Raw genomic sequence first — 16,784 nt, forward strand, 5'->3', positions numbered from 1 at the left:
GATCCGGCGAGAAACTCAGTGGGCTGTAGACAATGACGTACTGAACTTGACTACATCAAGTGCCACAGTTACGAAATCGGACAAGTGCAAATAAAGTCGTTTAAATTCAACACTCGCGTAATTATGAAAGCTGTTATTGTGTATTTTATTGTACGTTCTTGAACCCACGCACGACACCAACTCACTCAAGGTGATAATGACGAAAAATGAGGACCGTATAACTGTCTCTCGAGTTATTCAGTACAGGTTTACATAGTGCTTAGATTTATTATTGAATTTTTAATAGATCATAAAATATTAAGTCTTTAACAAATCTTAGTAATGCTCTCTCTACCTTGCTTTTTAATACATACTGGCTGACCCGGCAGACTCCGTAGTTCCTCAATCGATAAATAAAAGACCTAAGCTTTTGTATAAAATAAACTTAAAATAAACAAAAGGAATCCGTCCGACGGGGGACACATCAAAGGGAAAACAAAATTGTTATACCTTTTAAACCTTCTCTGGACTTCCACGAATAATTCAAGACCAAAATTAGCCAAATCGGTCCAGCCGTACTCGAGTTTTAGCGAGACTAACGAACAGCAATTCATTTATATATATATATATATAGATAGATTATAAGAATTTAAATTTCAAAATTGAAAATCACTGCGCTAAAAACAGAATCGTTTTATTTATTTACTTTCGTGCTTATTTAAAAGCATACAGCTAGATAGTAAATGAAAAAATTCAAATTACTGCATATTTCTTTAAGAATTTTCTTCTAGCAAATCCGCGTAAGTGTTAGAATATAAATTAAACTGATGAGTGCGTAAAATATGTTTTTGAAGTTATACTTCTTTAGGCGCGTTATGAAAAATTGATGAGAGTGAAATTTTACGATGCGCGCGCACCGTGACACAAAATTAACAGAATGAAGTTGCCCACTAAATCGCTCATTACAATACGACCGAAGTAACTTGGCGAGTCTGAATATAGCCGCAGGTGAACTTTCCGAACCGTGCCGAGAATTACCGAATTTATACGATGTCAAGAAAAGGGATGTCCAATATGCGTGTTTGAGGATGTTGTTTAATCGTTTTTTTTTTCAAATTGATTAAAATTTAAATAAAAAAAAAGAAATAAATTTAATAAAAATAAAGTATAACTTCTTACGCGCGTACATAAGTACACGCACCCTTTTTTTCTGTTACTTAGACCAGTGGTCGACAACCCGCGACTCGCGAGCCGCAAGCGGCTACGGCTCGTCCGCGAAATGTTTAGGTCAGGCACGGAATATTACTTGTTATCTTACCTTGTAAGAGATAAGTAAACATTTTTATAAAAACAATATGTCTACAAAATTATAATTGCCTCTTTGGATAAATTTCAATTATGTGTTATTTATATTTGGCTCTTTTGTTTGACAAGGTTGCCGACCACTGGCTTAGACAAACGAACAAGCTTACAGCCAGTCTGTTCTGTCTGTCTGCGTCTTAGAAGTCATTAAGTACGACAATTTAGTACGAATTCATTATAAAAAATAGTATTCTTACTTGCCAGCAGATTTTTATAAACTACAGAGTCGCGGCTCGATGTGACTACTTACACCAAGCGTCTTATCGTTTAGGCTAAGACAACGAAATTCTAATTAAATATTTAATCAAACTACGGTCATATAAACATACCAATTACGATTTACCAATATACGACTTGTATAATTGTTCGGTATGCGACAACAGATCCGTGAAACGATATAACTTCGTCTCCAAATATGTGTGACAATTCAGCGACACCTGTTGTCTACATCTACCTACATACGTTATTGATTTAGTTACCATACACGTATTGATATTACGTCGTGTTTTGCGATAACACGACAATCACGTTCTACTACAACAAAAATGTTCCGAAATGTTATTTTCTTAAGGTTTGTCGTATATAAATTGTGATGACAGGAGTCAAAATTGGGCAGGATTATATTGCCTTTATTAGCGTCTATTTGAACCGAAATAGAAATTGTAGTTTTACTGGACGCACGGTTCGACATCATTGTGTGTGATTTCTATCGTAAATAAATCTTGCATTTTGTTTTGTAAAGCGGAAAAACAGTGGAACTTGTGGTAGGAAATTTGGTATTTTCGAATGATTCGAAGTCTTTCACAGACTGATTCACACATTACCTACATATATTGTTTAAAGAAATTCAAACTATGTAGAATTTGATTAAAAATTGACAACCAATTACGTTTTCCTTTTTTTTCGACCGCGCGGACTATATAGGTTTTGACGGTCCGTAGGTGTTAGGTGCGGACCGGGGGCACATGGATGTTCTTAGATGTCAGAACCCGCACAAAGTAGAGGGTTCCAGTGGTCAACACTACGATTAGACTTACGGCGCCACCCGAAGGACTCCCGAAAGACTAGTCGTCGAGGCGATCGCCGACGATCATGCCGACATGCCGAGCTCCGCGTTACGACGGCCCGTCAAGTTGCCTCGGCGGTACCGCTGGTGATACCCCACTGAGTCAGAACCAGCCTGCCAGGTCGGAACGCGATACATTTCTGACCGGGATACACTTCCACAGTACGTCCGACGACGATGAACCCAACAGTGACAAATTGTGGGTGCACTTGTTGTTAAAAAATCAAAACGATCAAGGGCATTTTGCTCGAATTTTGATTATTTTTTAATTAATGTTCAATCATGAAAACACGTATCGTATTTTACTAACCCCTAACCTCTCCACTATCAAATTGTTTTTTTTTTAAGAGGTGCCAACAACTTACTGCAAAAATGGCGGCAAATTCATATCGATATTATGCCCATAATTATGAGATAGCTTTTAAATATTGCTTCCTTAGTAAATATAATCATTGCGTACTCGTAAGTGTGTGCACATATCTGTTTTGTTTACTCTACAATTCATAGTCCCCTAGTAAAAACATATGAGAGATACAATGGTACACATAATGGCTAGGCCGTGTCCGCCCCATTGTTTACATGTAGCACACTTTCACATGCTCCATATACTGAGTATGAAAAGCACTAAATGATGTATATGAACGATGTACACCAAACTCATTATGTTACAGACAAATAATGCTTCTGTTTAATTTTGTTTTACTCGTAAATTCGCAATCATTGAGTTTTTTTTCCTACCTATGCTGAGTCTTGAGAGGCTATTTCAGCTTCTCCTTGACGTGTAGGTGAGCTCACGGGGCTCAAGCCGGGAGTGTTGCTAGCACTGGCCCTAGCAAGAGCAGTGTTTCGCAGAATCTACCACCGCATCGGAAACGCGATCCACTGAGAAGATCCGGCGAGAAACTCAGTGGATTGTGTCCACGGGTTAAGTCACTCGTCGAGCCCTTCGTCGCAAGCGACGGGTTCGACGAAGACAGTGACCGGAAATTGAGTATAATTCAACTATTTACCCAGTAATATATTACTTACCTATTTATTTAGATTTTGTTATTCCCTATGCTTTAATTCGTTCGGTGGGCAAATTAATGGAGAAATGAAAAAAATATCTTTGTTATTTTACAAAACAGTTGTTTATACTACATTTGTTTTATGTAACAATATGTAGCAAGAGTTAAAACAACAAATAGAACTGGTTTTATTAAACTCAAGGTTACTTCCTAGATTTACGATAGTTCCTCATTAAATAATAGTATTATGACATTTTAAACTGTCAAATATATATCGAATATTACTGTTTCGAATTGTTTATTAAAAGGCCTTCGCAGTGATCGCAACTTTTGATAGACGTTATATAGATGAAAGAAAGAGTCTAAAAGAAGTATTGGCAGAGCATCTCATAAGATAGCTATTACTCAGAAGAAACACTGGCATGTGACCTCGGCTTCTTTGAGCAACAACTATTCTAGTTCATCGTTTTTTTTATTGATGTAATTATTCATATAAGCTCGTGGCTTGTTACCAAATCCCATTGAAATCAAATCATGAATATCGCTACATACGTTGTCATACTCAGTCAAACATGTGGCTGAAGCCTCAATTGTATTGCATAACATTGTCCGACCCTTCAAAGCAGAATGCTGGTTGCTTCGCGACAGACATAAACATAATGCTTGCACACTTGTGTGGGTTCACAATACAGTGTAATCAATTAATGTCTGTTAGCGATCATGGTATTCTTCTATAGTATTCCGATAACGACCTGCTTATATTCCAAATCCCTCTTTCAACGCCCATAGGTTGTGATATTCCAAATCCACACTAATAAGACTAGCACTGATTTCAGTATATCAACTTCCCTCTCAAGCCACTTTCCACATGATTTCAATTTTTACAAAGTACTTTTACTAGGACAAGTTCTGAGTAGCTTGGAATGGTTACAATGATCTGATGTTTGAATGCAGTGAAGCAATCTTTCACACCGATAAACGTCGTCGAACTCGGCAAAGAGTTCGACGTGCAGCCTAACATAAACATCAGCCCGCTGAGTTTCTTACCGGATCTTCTCAGCGGGTCGCGATTCCGATGCGGTAATATATTCATTCGCGTAGCAGCTGCTCTTTAGTTGTTAGGTCTCCTTTGAAGGCGTTCGGATAGCTGTTAGTAAATCCCACCCCTCCTGGCTGAGCCCATGCTCGCTCACCTGTCCTGGTAAAACTGGAAAGACCTCCGGTCTACTAGTAATCCTTCATTCATAAAAAAGCAATCGTTCAAGCCTGCTTTCAGTCTCCAAAATATCTATAAGTTTTCGGGGCGTACCAATAGTGTGTCCCAAAATGAATTGAATTCCTATTGTACAGACGTCGGTACTATAAGTTAGTATTTTTCTTAATAAATGGATACTAAGTCAAAAATCGAAAAACATAATCTAATCGTCAACTAAAAGCTGTCAGTAATAATGGCCTCCATTTAGTTGGTCCCATCTTTAATATTACGTCTATGGGTATAACAGAATGTACTAATTCTCACTCGCGAATGACGTAGAAACACAATTTTAGAACAACATTAATATAACACTACTAATGACATAAAATCAGTTGTGCAAACATTTGGAATTCACTCGTATCCAAACATTTGGAATTCACTTCTATCTCACTTGTCCCACTTTATTTTATGCTTCGCGTGAGCAGGACAATAATAAGAAAATCTAATGTACTGACTCTACTTGGGGCGGTCCGATCTTTATATTCGAATTTTAACAATGATATGTAGTTACATCGTAACATTCAGTTTTAAATGTCGATCGGCCTCACTAATAACCAGCCAACTACATAATAAAAAAAGTATATATTCAAATATATTTTTTTTTTTCAAGTACTGTATACCTGTGTACTCAAAGCTCGAAGAACGAGCGTGACGGGGCCAATAACTTATGCAAGCTTATTGAGCTCACGAACGCGTGAAAGTGAAAGCTCGACAAGCTCCACTCGTTCAACGCTTAATTTGTATTGACAAAACGATTAATAATCAATAATTATTGTGTAATATCTCATCAACATTATGCCATTGTCGCTAGTAATAATGTATTAGACAGTACGATGGAAATTTACTATATCGATTTTTTCTTTTCATATTAAAAATACAGATGTATTGAACTCTACGGCTCGCAACAGGGAAATTATAGCGACGTTCTTCATTTGTTAAAATAATAAAATAAAAAAAGATTAAGTCATTGTTTTGTTAACGCCAAAAGGTCAACGCCCCACCAAAGACCTACAGACCTACATTGATTGTAATAATAAAAAAAACGTAAATTTTGATAGGTTATCTCGTAACATATATTTAAGTAACCGATAAGTATTTAACTGATATTAAACAATATCTATAACATAGTGCCTTTGATATTATTATGATAAGAATTGAAAAGGATAGGAAAACTTTAAATTAATAGAAATACAAAATTATTTTTGAGCCTTCTAACTGCCTGATGTTGTTTGCCAGTTCCAAGTCGTGCTTGGAAATATAATAGGTACTTTCTTCAAGTTATCATTGTTTCAGTCACTTGAGTCGTCTGTAAGCACGAAAACTTTAAAGCATCCGAAGCTTCTGAAATAATATAAGGACAATAAAAAACGCGAGATGAAACCCTAAAATTTAAAATTACCTTTAAATACATATCAAGATGTGAAAGGCTATTTGGTTTAAGCGACATTCATCTTTGTAATTAAAAGTCCGTTTTACTTAGTATCAGCGTCAACAAATTCGACGTCTTTAATTGAACTTTAATTAAGTTTAATCGAAAAGTCCACTGAAAAAATCTCAGTAAATGACCACCATTTTATTTAGATTATATTTCAACCCATCTCATTTCATTTAATTTCATAACAGTTGATTAATGTCTCAAATTGGTCATCTTCATTTCATTTCATGTCATTTCACTGCATATTATCATTTTTCATAAAAATAAGAGTATACACTAAAATAGGACATGACCTAAGGGTCTTAGTTACCAGGTCATAAAATCCCTTAAAAAAAAGTACCTGTTCGAAAATTTGTAATTTCATCATTTTGGAATTAATCGTTTAGAAACTTATAGACGAATTATATACACATCCAGATAATAATCCAAATAATTTACCAACGGAAAGCTTCGAAATTTTCAATAACAATACGGGCCCTATACCAGATACTGGCTACAATGACCAACTAGATCAAGTTGATCGGGAATAAAACAATTGAATACTGTTTCAATTATTTTCAATAGTTGAATTGTAAAAAACATTGTGTGCTTAACCAACGTTAACAATTCTCGAAACCTAATTAGCATACACACGCAATACTGAATTACGCAAAAACACACAAGACTACACTTTTTTGGGTAATTTAAGACGTTACATTACACGCGATTAGAGTAAATTAAATGAAGCCAGTGGATCCGTAATGAATACAATGAATACATTACCGCGTTCTTCTCATTTCTCAACAAATTTTGTCTAATACTTCCGGCGAGGAGGCCTCTGAATAATCACCAGGAGGACCACTCTTGGCAGAGATCGTCGTCACATAAATCAGGGAGTGTGATTTTTTTTACCCCACTACTGCGGAAGTATGGTAATAATTTACGAATGCACCTATATCTAATTAATAAAAACACTTGAATGCTAGTACTTATTGTAGGAAGGTGCAAACAAAAAAAAGTTTAATTTAGAAGTCACCATCGGGTACACTTACAACTAACTACATTTTATGTTTAAACTATATTAGAAATATATTATAACTAGCGACCCGCCCTCGCTTCGCTTCGGAAACATCAAAACACACATGAAACCAAAAAATAAAAATAAAAAAAAATTAAAAAAAGTAGCCTATGTTCATCAGGGACAATGTCGGCTTCTAATGGAAAAATAATTTTTCAAATCGGTCCAGTAGTTTCGGAGCCTATTCGAAACAAACAAACAAACAAATCTTTCCTCTTTATAATATTAGTATAGATATATTTTAAGCGCTGTTATTTTACGGGTTCTCACCAAGATTTTCATAAGTCATGAGTTTTCATGTCGAGTAAAAGTAAAAAGCGTGATTAAACCTCGTTAAATAATAATAATGAATTTATAATTATATATAATAGAGAAAGCTTAAAACAACGTAGTACTTGTTTGTTACTCAATTTGTTATTATTATTCGCTTTTTATTATTATTATTTTTTATAACAATACGTCTCCATATATACCAAACCTTCGCCAAGCGGACGCTGTCATTAAGTCACCCTATATTATTTAGATATGGATTACCATTTATCAACTTAACTTCCTCTATTGCTGCTTCTATCTATTATTCCTTATTGGGATGAAACTGTGACACATAATTCTTATATTTTTTTTATTATAGATGCATGTTCGAGCTTCCGGCTCAAGGTAGAGTGTTTACCAGACTCCAAAAGACATAACAGTGCTAACGCCGACACCCACCTTGAGACGTGAGTCTGAAGTATCACTCGTATTGTTTTAACGGCTGTTCAAACTGGAACGCGTGATAGCTTCGTGGCAGACAGCATTTTGGTACCTATCGGTGGTAAATAATTGATTCTTATTACATGATTTTATTATTCCCTCATCGTGGACTACGCGTTCGCAAACACGTGTTAAGTACGTATTTCGTTAGGTAAAACCAGTCAAGGTGAAGCCTGAATAGGCCCTCGATGCTGCCGGCAGATAAAATACACTGGGTGTCTTCTCATCTTGGTCACGACGACTTAAATATTAAGATGAATGGTGACATTCGCGTTATTAGATCTACTGACCACTTAACGCGCAATAAAAGTAACATTACTACGACATTCTCTTAATATTTTTAATTTCGTGCTAGCTAGCATTAGATTAAGCAGCTTGTTGTCCTTGATATAAACTAACTGCTAATTTCAATATGGGTATGTCCATAATAATATGATATTAAACAAATCTGGGGTGCTTTTTTTTATAATTGAAAGATTACTAGTTGCCCGGAGGCCTTTCTAGCTTCACCAGCGCAGGTGGGCGAGCAAGGGCTCAGCCAGGAGGGTTGGAATTTGCTAACAGTTACCCAAGAGCCTCCAAAAGAGTCCTAATAACTCAAAAGCAGCTGCTTCGCGAATGAATCTACTGCCGGAAGTCGTGCGTCTCAAAGACGAGCTTAGTAAGCACGCTATCGCTGGTTACAAAATATATATCGACACTTGAAAGGCAAACATAACTAAGCGACAATGCGTGAACTTTACAGTAGACTAATTTAAAGTTGAAATACCTGAAAAAAATTATATTTTAACGAATCTAGCTGTAGGATTGAAATGATTTTAATAGACCTAGAAATATATATTTTTGCGCATCGAATATGGTTATTGCCTATCATTTATGTACAATGCAGTTATTGTCGCTTAGTAACGTTTGCCTTTCAAGCGTCGATATAATAGTAAAAAAATATTTAAATACGATAGTTGAGATAAAGCGTTGCGGTACAAACAAAAACATTTCCAGCGCGTACATAAAATTACGTAATCATTTTTATTACGGCATGATTCTTATCTCGCTTTATCGTATAGTCGAATGCCCGAAATGACTTTCTCCCGTTCTTAACTATCATAAAACTTTTCGACAAAATCATTACATATTCGAAATCTAATTTCATTTTCTGTGAACCGCGCTGAGACCTACCTTATTAACTTCAAATCGAATCCTTGGTCTAACTCCTAATAAACTATTGCCACGTACAATATCGAATCGAAAATGGTGATTCAATTCTTTAGAAAAGTAGTTCTATCGTTGTAAGGAACGTAATTCAAAGACCATTCGACTCGTCGACTCCCACGCAGTCGTCTAGAATGAGGAAATGACATATTGACTTTTAGAAGATCGTTCCTTTTCAAGTGTCTGTAGGTACAACGCGACAGTTTTTTTATGTGAATATATCAACATACTTTGAAAATATCTTGATCTTGTATTGAAAATTTAAGTAGACCAATTATTCCGGTCGAAATTTTCCTCTCTCGCACACGTCACTGGTGTCATTTGCACGGATTTCAAGAGTTTTTGCAATTTTATAGGAGAGCCATTTAAAGTTTCAAATTTGGAAAAAATATTATAACAAAAAACTTCTTCAGCTATTTGAATGGAGTAAACTTAATTGAAGTTCAATTAAAAACATCGAATTATTGATACTAATCACTACATAGTATAAAACAAAGTCGCTTTCTCTGTCCCTATATCTGTCTGTCCCTATGTATGCTTAAATCTTTAAAACTACGCAACGGATTTTGATGCGGTTTTTTTTATAGATACGAGTGATTGAAGAGGAAGGTTTATATGTATAATAACATCCATTAAATAGTGGAGAAATCAATAATAAATTACAGTTTCCGAAGCTAAGCGAGGGCGGGTCGCTAGTCTATATCTATACTAATATTATAAAGAGGAAAGATTTGTTTGTTTGTTTGTTTCGAATAGGCTCCGAAACTACTGGACCGATTTGAAAAATTATTTTTCCATTAGAAGCCGACATTGTCCCTGATGAACATAGGCTACTTTTTTTTTTTTTTTTTTATTTTTTTTTTTTGGTTTCATGTGTGTTTTGATGTTTCCGAAGCGAAGCGAGGGCGGGTCGCTAGTTATAATATATTTCTAATATAGTTTAAACATAAAATGTAGTTAGTTGTAAGTGTACCCGATGGTGACTTCTAAATTAAACTTTTTTTTGTTTGCACCTTCCTACAATAAGTACTAGCATTCAAGTGTTTTTATTAATTAGATATAGGTGCATTCGTAAATTATTACCATACTTCCGCAGTAGTGGGGTAAAAAAATCACACTCCCTGATTTATGTGACGACGATCTCTGCCAAGAGTGGTCCTCCTGGTGATTATTCAGAGGCCTCCTCGCCGGAAGTATTAGACAAAATTTGTTGAGAAATGAGAAGAACGCGGTAATGTATTCATTGTATTCATTACGGATCCACTGGCTTCATTTAATTTACTCTAATCGCGTGTAATGTAACGTCTTAAATTACCCAAAAAAGTGTAGTCTTGTGTGTTTTTGCGTAATTCAGTATTGCGTTTTTTTTTTTTTTTTTTTTATTTTTTTTGTTTCATGTGTGTTTTAATGTTTCCGAAGCGAAGCGAGGGCGGGTCGCTAGTATCTAATAAAACGGACTTTTAACTACAAAGACAAATGTCGCGTATTAAGCGAAATGACGCTTAACCCGAATAGTCTTTCGCTCCTCGATTTGATCAGCGAAAGCCGTCAGAATCGATAACGCTATTATAAAACATATCGTTCTTAGCATGTGCGTGATAATGGAACCATAACTACATATTTGGGTCTTACGATACGATTGCATCACGACCGTCCACCACGTTCCAATTACGTACGATGACTTCTCGTGTGATTTCTCGCACGCCATTACAGTCGGTCGGTCGAGAATAAATTCTTACAATCACTTCCGTTCAATTTAACGTTGGCTTCCTTCGAATTATAAATTGCGGTGTTGCTAGTTTCTAAAGAGTCCGAACGAACGAATCGTTTGCCTAGTCAACGCTTTGAATGCGTCGATCGTTTAAATATTACTAGCTGACCCGGCAAACGTTGTTTTGCCTTAAATAAGATTTCTAGGGAGTTTCTAGTGTAGAAAAAAAAACTTATTGTAAGTGTGTAAATGAGTGAAAGAGGCATGTAGCGCTGTGAACGACGAGGGAAAATAAAAATAACAAAACCTCATTCAACCACTATAAAGCACACCACCATGAATTATAACAAAAAAAAACTGTCCAAAAATAAAACAATAATGTTAGAGGTGGATAACCCTTATCACTTAGGGGTATGAAAAATAGATAGTAGCCGATTCTCAGACCTACTGAACATGCATATAAAATTTCATAAAAATCGGTCGAACCGTTTCAGAGGTGTATGGTAACTAACATTGTGACACGAGAATTTAATATATATGACTAGCTGACCCGGCAGACTTCGTAGTGCCCCAATCGATAAATAAAAGACACATCAAGGGGACACATCAAAGGAAAAACAAAATTGTTTGTTTTTATACAATTCCGAGCTTTTTTATGTTTTCTCACCTTTTAAACCTTATCTGGACTTCACAAATAATTCAAGACCAAAATTAGTCAAATCGGTCCAGCCATTCTCGAGTTTTAGCGAGACTAACGAACAGCAATTCATTTTTATATATATAGATATATAGATTATATCAACTTATTTTCCTCGGCGTCACTCGGATGCAGTCGGATGTCGGTCGGCTCTAATCGGGCGCCGCTGGGCGTCAGCCAAGTCATTCCCGTCGTTCCATCCAGTTTTAAATTTGGAACGATTTTTTTTTTTCTTAGCCCGTAGTAGATACGTCTCACGAGGTGAACAATCTCTGTACGATTCGAACACATGTCTTAAGCGAACGCGTGTCCAAATAACTATGTTCGTTCGGTAGGTAATTTGTTCGTAAAAATAGCAATGATCCCAATACATCCCGAGCCCGATTGTAGAGAGATCGAGGCCGAAATGTTTATACGTCCATACTGCACTAAGCTGCGTGACACAAATACCTAGTATTCGTATCCTGCTTTAAACTGTTTGTGATTCTACGCGCGCGCGACATAACAGTAACAGAAAAACGTGAAATTTCGTGCAGCCCGTCGCGTCGCCATGAAGCGTTAACGAAATCTTAGTTTTTTAAATACGAGGTCACAAATTTCAAGGTCAAAGTTTAAGTGCGATTCAAATAACGATCGAGTCCAGTGAGGTATTTCATAAGGATCGTATTGCTTTCATAATAATAATATGTTTCGCCCCTAAGACGTTCGAAAATTGTGTAGGTTAAATTTTATCGACTACTCGGGGAAAAGTAACCTCAAAATAACTAGCGTTTAACGTCGGGATCATTATTAATTGCAATGAAATTAACAAATTCCTTTGAATACAATCACGTTACGTTTGCATATTCATAGCGAAGAATGAATAAAGGTGATCTTACATTATTAATTATTTAATTGCGTAGAACACACACACACACACACACACCCTTACGTCATATCATTAGCAATGAATTTAGCTGTAATTAAACATTTATTTTCGAAGTCCGAAAACAAGACAACCGCAAATGGTAGCTGACCCCAATTCAAAGATTATAAAAAACGTTATAAAATGAATTACAAAATGTTTTAATAAACCGCAATTGGTGAAGTCATTTTAACTTTCTGAGATTTTCATTGATGTAATGTTTGTTTTATTCAAGGCCCGTGAATTGAATATTCATTGTAAATTATTGTTTTCCTAACGAAACAGATCGCTTCTTTGTTTTTTAAAACAAAAAGGATAATGAACATTGAAATCGAGACTGGTCTTTCAGAGATAACACAGTGGGCGTATTCACACGAATAGATTTTACGAAAAAAAAATTAAAACTAATTGTCACATTATAGAATCCAGCGGAAAGTTACAGAAGACTAACTTAAAATTTAATGTGAAATTATATTAGTTGAACGTATTCCAATTTTAAACGAAATGCGTATTTTTATTTTTTTTATAGCTTAGATGGGTGGACGAGCTCACAGCCCACCCGGTGTTAAGTGGTTACTGGAGTCCATAGAAATCTACAAAATACTGGTGGTAGGACCTCTTGGGAGTCCGCACAGGTAGGTACCACCACCCCGCCTATTGCCGCCGTGAAGCAGTAATTTAGCCTTTCGGTTCGAAGGGTGGGGTAGCCGTTGTAACTATACTGAGACCTTAGAACTTATATCTCAAGGTGGGTGGCGCATTTACGTTGTAGATGTCTATGGGCTCCAGTAACCACTTAACACCAGGTGGGCTGTGACCTCGTCCATCCATCTAAGCAATAAAAAAATTAAAAAAAAAAATGCGCCACCCACCTTGAGATATAAGTTCTAAGGTCTGAAGTATAGTTACAACGGCTGCCCCACCCTTCAAACCGAAACGCATTACTGCTTCACGGCAAAAATAGGCAGGGCGGTGGTACCTACCCGTGCGGACTGACAAGAGGTCCTACCACCAGTAAAAACGTAATTCTATTGCCTTTATTTATTGCTTTTGTATGTAGTTAAATCAGCGTACGGCTCACTTGTGAGTGAATTCCATTGCTCATTGGCGTTAGCAAAGTTAGGCTAGTTAGCAAAGCACAGTCAATTCGCTGCCTTCAAAAGCAAAAGAGTGGACAGCTCATAGGACAAGAGTCACGTCGCTGTCTACAACTGAGGCTTAGCTTTCTATCTCATACTAGTGGTCCCCGGTAGTCGAAATTCGACTATAACTAGTTGAAATCATAACTTTGTTAACTATTATGATTCTATTGTCAAAGACTATTATTATACGTCTTTAATCACAGATTTCGCCACTAAACTATAGACAAATATTAAACAAAGACAAAACGATATTTAATCTATTCTCAATTTGACCACAGCCTATAACTGACAGACTGCAATTAAATAAGAAAAAAAATTGACAATTAACAAATAGTATGCATGCGTGTGTGTGTCAAATAAATGATTGTATGTGTAGTGTTTTTATAAATTGATCTCTATATTTTCTATAAGTGTGGGAAATTTCATTGTTCTCCGTCCGCGCAATTTTCGTAAAAAGGGGTACAAAGTTTTTATTTCACGCATTAATATATAGATGACTAGCAAAAACCCAAGACAATAGGTTTAAAACGTGCTTATAGCGATGCAATAGGTACTCGAATGTTCAGATTGGCAGTATGACAAAAATTCTATGTATACTCTATAATACATTGTACAATATACTGTGAAGTGGTGCAATGCGTCCTGAATGATTGAACGCAACGACAGGTTACAGCGTGTTGGTTCAACGGACCTAAGTTTGTTATATCTCTTGATTTATATCAGCATTCCGCCCCGTATTCAATCAATACATTCATTGAACAAACACAGCGTGTTGTTAAAACTTCCCAAAGACCATGTCACAATGAAATAGACAAAATGATTTTGCCTATCTCACGTGCCGACAACGAACTCTTTTAGCATTATGCAAATTTAAACATTTTTCGGTTTGCAATGAGACTTAATCAACTGTATCGAACACAATGTTGATCCGTCATCGTTCGAGCCAAACAAAAATAAATGTGTTTAATTAATGAAAACAATTGGTATCTGCTCCAGGATCGATTTGTGGTCTAGTCTTTTTACGAAGTTTGAACTACAAGGTCACAAATCCTAGTTTTCAATCAAAATTTTTCGTTTTTAAACGTCTTTAAAGAACTTAAATTTTCAATTATGTGAAGACCGGAGAAACAATTTTACAATTAACTCAATTCATTACAAGAGGTTTCCGTGAAAAAACCGTGGCTGATGTCACCGTATTATTGAATCACAAAATATTTCAGGCGTCTAAAATATACAAGTCTACTATAAATTTACAGCTCCGCGGCGCGGCTCGACTCAAACACTCGTCTTTGTGTGCGTCTTCTGTGACGCGGGCACAAGCGACCTATCGAATGGCGAATACAATTATTTATTTTACATTGTATTTGAACTGCGAACCCACGGTTAGTACAAGTATTTCCATGTGTACACATAAATGTTTATTCTCCAGCAAGCTATCTCACAAACGTACCTGTGCTCTATTGATGACATCGTGCGGTCCCCGCCATGTCGTTGCTGCTGGAGATTTCCTCTTGGCGAGCTCTAGAGTAGCCTCGCTGGGGCATTTCTCGAACATGAGCACGCGTTCAGCGACAGATCCTCTCGTGAGGAACGGTCGCACGGGCGTCGTACCCGCAGCGGAGACCGGCTCACCGGCGCCGGCGCTGGAGGCCCTGCGAGCGCGAGCTTCGAACTTGGATCGAGCTTCGGTCACGTGAGAACCAAGCGAGGCACGTCTCTCTCCTCCAGCCCCTGCAGCCGGCTTCCTCGCACCGGTTTCCAGTTTATCCTGATAGCGGCTCTTTGCGTAATCAACGAGAGAGACCGGCGGAACCACGTCTGGTCTCTCTGCGGGACGTTCTGCAACAACTCCCCCTGTACGAAGAGCTCTCAACAATCTTTCCTCCTCGCGCGCTACTTCTAATCTCATGGCAGCGGCATCAGCGCGCCTACCTCCAACTAAAGTCGTTCCTGTTCCATTGCGTTCAGGCACTAAATCTGGAGGCAAAGTGATATCCATAATTTCGCCATCAGGTTCGGATCTTTGCTCTTGTCTCAGTTCCCTCCTCGCCCTCTCACGAGTAGGATCCGGGCGATGATCCCGTCTGAGTTCTGGTCTTTGCTTCAGGTCTGGCTTAGGTTCTGGTTTGGGTTTGGTCCGTAGGTTGTCGGTCAGCTTGATGCCGGATGTAGGTCTGCAAGAGAGGATCTCAGAAGGCGCCAAGCCGCGTGCTTTCCACGTCTGATAGATAGCCTCGGCATGGTCGGATATCTGCCTGGCTATGGCCGCGATATCCTCCTCGCCGGTGTCTATCTCGCGACGAGCCGTCGCCGCCATGGCCGAGCTAAACTCAGACAGACTCAGCGAAGGCGCGCGCACTGCACTCCCGACTTCAGGGACCGGTCGGGCCCTCCATTTAAACTCACAGCACTCACAAAACAACGCTCAAAACATATTATTTTTATTTTAAAACACACATTTACATTCAAGCCCAGTGATGGGTTGCGACGGAACAGCTGTAGAGGCTTTACTGAGAGCACGCGTGGGACAATAAACAATGGTGAGGAACGTGGTTAAGGACGCGACGGTGAGGGAGTACAACACACGGAGGCTCCTCGCGCGGACTGCGGCGCGCCGCGAGAGAACTCACTGCCGGCGCTACCCGCGTTCCCCCTCCCGGCTCCGACATACTACTACATACAACATACTATCTCTATCAACGACAATAATTAATTCAATGTTACATTTCAAGAAACTCAACTATTTCAGACCATTTCTATTCGTAGAGAATAAAGTTCATACAATATCCAGGTAACTTCTAGCTGTCGCGGTATTTTGTGTTCAGGGTCATTCATTAATAAGAACTGAAATCGTGTTTTTTTTAATTTAGCAAAAATTTACAAATTGTACCTACCTACTATTTTTTGTTTTGGGATCGGCACGGGCTAGGCCGAATGCATACTGGACGGTGGATTGCAAGCCGGTGACAAGGACAGACAATACTGTCACAGAGTAAATGTTCAACAAAAACGTAGATTGTGGCAGCGAAACCATAAAGTTAGAAATGTTCGTTCGTTTTAAATAAAAAACAATTTTCAAGAAATTAATTATCCAATATTTAATATATTTTCAAAAGAGCATTGAATGTTGCAACATTAATAAAACAAACCAATTATAATTTACATGTACTCAGCGTAATTCAATTAATTGTTTAGCTTCTAGCCAAG

The 16,784-nt window shown here is 37.5% G+C and overlaps 1 protein-coding gene across 4 annotated transcripts in view; it reads right to left on the reverse strand.

Annotated features, from left to right (window-relative positions):
• Positions 1 to 16,254, reverse strand: part of LOC114250337 (serine/threonine-protein phosphatase 2A regulatory subunit B'' subunit delta) — a 154,412-nt gene extending 138,158 nt beyond the window's left edge. Inside the window, exon 1 of one of the 4 annotated variants that reach the window (XM_028184165.2) lies at positions 15,028 to 16,246. In XM_028184165.2, coding sequence (XP_028039966.2) covers positions 15,028 to 15,894 — 867 coding nt within the window. In that variant the 5' untranslated portion in view covers positions 15,895 to 16,246. Of the gene's footprint in view, positions 1 to 15,027 lie in introns of all 4 variants that reach the window. The other 3 variants (XM_028184166.2, XM_028184167.2, XM_028184168.2) reach the window with 3 other exon arrangements.
• Positions 16,255 to 16,784: the final 530 nt, after the last annotated feature.

This window comes from Bombyx mandarina, chromosome 15, assembly GCF_030267445.1.
Source record: "Bombyx mandarina strain Sakado chromosome 15, ASM3026744v2".
NCBI lineage: Eukaryota > Metazoa > Arthropoda > Insecta > Lepidoptera > Bombycidae > Bombyx > Bombyx mandarina.